Source organism: Tupaia chinensis, unplaced genomic scaffold (genome assembly GCF_000334495.1).
Source record: "Tupaia chinensis unplaced genomic scaffold, TupChi_1.0 Scaffold000054_1, whole genome shotgun sequence".
NCBI classification, from domain to species: domain Eukaryota; kingdom Metazoa; phylum Chordata; class Mammalia; order Scandentia; family Tupaiidae; genus Tupaia; species Tupaia belangeri.
This window is the reverse complement of record NW_006159512.1, coordinates 9865792-9869841: the sequence shown is the minus strand read 5'-3', so window position 1 is coordinate 9869841 and position 4050 is coordinate 9865792. Positions and strand designations below refer to the sequence as shown.

Genomic DNA, 4050 nt, shown 5'->3' with positions numbered 1-4050 from the left:
CCACATGGCCCAAATGCCCACTGCTCTGGTTGTTTCACTCACACAGAGAGCCCCCCCCTCTGGAAATGCCTCCCCCAGCATTTGGGTTGTTGTTCTTGCAGGGGGGTGCTCGTGAAAAGGTTCACGGGATAAACAAGGTCCCTGTCAACCCAGCCGGTGTTGAGGCTTGGACTGGAATTGCTCGCCTTCGCTCCGGCCCCTCCTTGAGCCCTCTCACCTGTGGCCAGCAAGTTTGCGGGTCTAACTGACTGACCTAGGCCAACAGTACAGACCCCGTCCCTGCGGATTTGACCCCAGCTGCCATGCCCGTCCTGAGTCGTGGGTACTGTGCTCATCCATTTTCTACCCCAGCTGGAGCGAGGGCACCGAAGGTCACCACAGTGGGTTGCCTGAGACTGGACACATCTGCTCTCTCCTGCTGTGTCAGAGCAGCCCTGCCTACACCTGAGCTCGGGTTAATGCCCTTTGCCAGTGCCCTGACCCTGTTCCCTGCCTACAGTTTCTCGGCAAAGAAAGGAGCCGAAGGGACCAGCTGTTAGTGTAATGGTTATGTCACGGACTCCCATGTAGTCTACTGCAGTTCAAGTCCTGGACCCAGTCGCTTAAATTCACGCTGGGCACGTGTGCATGCGTGCCCAAGATCCCGAGAGGAGAATGGAGGAGAAGGGATTGCGGCTTTGCCATCCTCCCGGGGGGTGATTTCTCACTTTCTGTCTCTCTGTCTTTGTGGCAAGTGCATGCGCCCTATAGCAAAAACCTCTCAAAAAAAAAAAAAAAAAGAAGAAGAAGAAGAAAAGAAAGGAGCCCAAGATGGCGGAGCAGCCCCAGCCTGAGGTCCCATGGGGCTCTCTCTGTGTCCCTGGCAGGAGCAAGGCCCCATAGACATCTAGACACACAGAGCTAACGCTGTGATGATGCAAGGCACGTCCCTGTGAGAGTCCTCCCCACTACAGCCCTCAGTCCCCAGGCCCCGGTGTCCAGCGCAGGGCAGCACGCCATATTGCACTCGGCATTTGTGAACACCCTGGAGGGTGGCGCCTCATCCTGCCGGGGCCTGACCTCGGTGGGTTCCTCAGCTGAGCCCTCCGAAGGCCACGCTGTGGCTCTGGCATGTCAGCCGAGGTGCAGACGATGGGACCGTTGAGGCCCCACTTGGTGATGAACGCCACATTCTTTTTGCAGTCACATGGGTAAAAAGTACGCTGTGCTCGATTCTCTTTGTAAGCCCCTGAACGTGGGCCTGGTCGAGTCCTGCGTGCAAATGAGGCAATGCAATGCCTGTGATACGCTCGGACACCTGTGACACACTGGCTTACGGAAGCGGGTTTGCTGCCCCCCAGAATGGCGGACCCAGCATAGTGACCTTGCCGTCACTGGCTGACTGCTTTTGGGGGGCGCCCCTCGCTGGCCTCAGCACTGGTCCCTGTGACCAGCAGGTGGACGCTCAGCAGCAGCCGAGGTCAGGTCACCCCGGGGGTGGTGGGGAGCTGTGAGTTGGGCCCCACAAGCTCTTCATGGCCTCGTTGTGCCGATACGGGGGTGCTGGTGACAGGGGCCACTGTGCCAGCTGGCTGAGTCACCGTCTGCTCGGCGGGCCAGGGCCGTCTCCGCGGTGCATCCAGCCTGCCTCTTTCCAGACGACATTCTCCGTTCCAGCACTTTCCCTCCCAGCCCTGGCCCGCCCCGCCAGGCCCTGTGACCGCCTGCGAGTCTTACACAGGCTCCACGTGGTCACCTCTTCTCTACCAGGTGGTGGCGTGTACCGCCGTGCCTGAGCAGATGGCCCCATCGCTGTCCTCCGAGCCATAAGTGGGGCTGGTTGCCAGTACAGCCGCTCTGGCTGGTATCAAGTGCCGAACTGACCCACTTGTGGGCCATGCCCATCGCTGCTCCTGAAGAACCCCACACATGGCCCCAGGTGGACGCAGGGGGACAGCTGCTGGGGCGACGGTGGTGCATGGCGTGGCAGGGGGACCCGTGTTCCCAGCCTGGCCAGCTGACTCGTCCCCTCTGGAATGTGCTCAACCCCGTCTACACCGCTTCATTGCGTGATGGATGGCCGTCCAGTTTCTCAGAGTCCACCTCATGATGGAAGTCATTTATGTCCCACGACTGGAGAACCCTGTTTTAGGGTCTGACTAACAGGGTGTCGCTGATGTGGATACAGCCGGCCGGTGTAGGTGGTCTAGGTGGTCCAGATCTCCAGGCTGTCCCAGCTGAGCTAGATGGTCAGGAACGCGAGGAGTCACCCCCAGGGAGATGGTCCCTCTCCTCCTGGGATTTGGGGGCACACAAACACACACACGAGCCTGGCTTTCAAGCTGCCAGGTCCGGGACTCAAACCAGGCAAGGTCGGCCATGTTGGAATCCAGCACCATAACCACCATGCTACCTGCTGGCCCTGAGACCATGGCGTTTATCATTCCTGTCTTATTTCACGTAAGCCACCTCCATTGCAGGGTTTCCACGAGCCGTCTCAGCAGTGCCGAGCTCTTTCCTGGGTCCTTGCCAGGCTACCAGGCCCTTGGTCGCAAAGGTTACTCCACAGTAGCCGTCCTCGTCCTGCCCGGGCGCTGTCCCCACGTGTACACACTCCACCTCGCCGGTCCATCACCGCCACTTCTCTGGCTCTGCGTTTTCATCTTTTAATACTACATCCTCTTTTTCAGCAAGACAGATCATAAAAATGAAAATAAAAAGAATCCAGAGAAGAAAAAGAAGAAGGAAAAGAGCAAAGAGAAGAAAAAGAATAAAAGCAAAGATAAGAAAGAAGAGTGAGTATTTTTCCTGGCATTAAAGTTAAAATGAATTTGGGACCAGCAGTTGGCTTCATGGCTGTCGCCAACTGCTGGTCAGACAGTGAGAGGGAAAGTGGGAAATTATCCCCCAGGGATGGCCACACCATAATCCCTTCTCCTCCGCCCTCTTCCTAGGTTCTTAGAGGACACCAGGGGGTGTCCCAGCATGAGTTTCTAGCCACTGGGTCCAGGACTCAAACTATGGTCGACCATGTGTGAGTCCAGTGACGTAACCACTCTGCCACATTGCAATCCCTTCTCCTCCATTCTCCTCTCGGGATTCTGGGCACACACGTCCCCAGTGTGTTTTATGTTGCTGGGTCCAGGCCTCGAACTGTGGTCAATCATGTGGAAGTCTGGTGTCTTAACCACTATGCCACCTGTTGGCCCCGCCCGTTGTCTCTCCTAGCATCGGCATGCTCATGCACCAGCCTCTGTACTGCGTTGTGTTGTATTCTTCCTCCTCCCCTCCGGATGGGAGAGAAGCCAGGAGCCCCCCACCCCCAGGGCTGCCTTGGTTACTCTGAGCTGACGGGAGGGGGCGCACGTCACTCTCCCACCCCAGGACCTACCAGAGAAGCTGGCAGTGGCCACAGCTCTCTGCAGCCCTGGCTCTGCTCCTGCCTAGGGGCCGAGCACAGAACCCATCGGCATCATGAGAGCGCGGTGCTTCCGTAACATCAGATACACAGCTGAGCACACCCGGTCCTCAGTCTGCCACCTCCAAGGACCCGTTCCTGATGGCCAGGGCACTGCCCAAGCCAGCCTTCCCGCTGCGGAGTGGCGTCCCCACTTCCTTCTCTGTCCTGGCTAGGCGGTGCGGGCATAACCACACTGGACATGGTACATTAACGGTCTGGTTTTCGGTAACCTTCCCTCTTTCTAATTGCTGCTAGGGAGAAGAAAGAAGTCGCGATTATGGACCCCTCAGGGAACACGTATTACAGATGGCTGTTTTGTATCACCTTACCTGTGCTGTACAACTGGACCACGCTTATTGCAAGGTGTCTCTATATATAAATATAGAAATGATGTCATAGAGTATATAAAATATGATATATAAAATATACAAATAAATTTTACATAAAATTATAGAAACCTAAATATATAATTTTATATAAAATATATACTCTATTATATAAAAGATACTTATATATTATATAAAATGTAATTTTACATGTTATATGAAATATATATTATCCATAGGACCAGCACTCGACATAATGGCTATGTTGCTGGATTCCCATGTAGT

General features: G+C 55.3%; 1 protein-coding gene across 1 annotated transcript in view; it reads left to right on the top strand.

The window, feature by feature from the left end:
- CNGA1 (cyclic nucleotide gated channel subunit alpha 1) overlaps positions 1-4050 on the top strand; it is a 23482-nt gene that overhangs the window by 5061 nt on the left and 14371 nt on the right. The window contains 2 exon segments of the mRNA XM_006141465.1: positions 2670-2774; positions 3695-3802. Coding sequence (XP_006141527.1) covers positions 2670-2774; positions 3695-3802 — 213 coding nt within the window.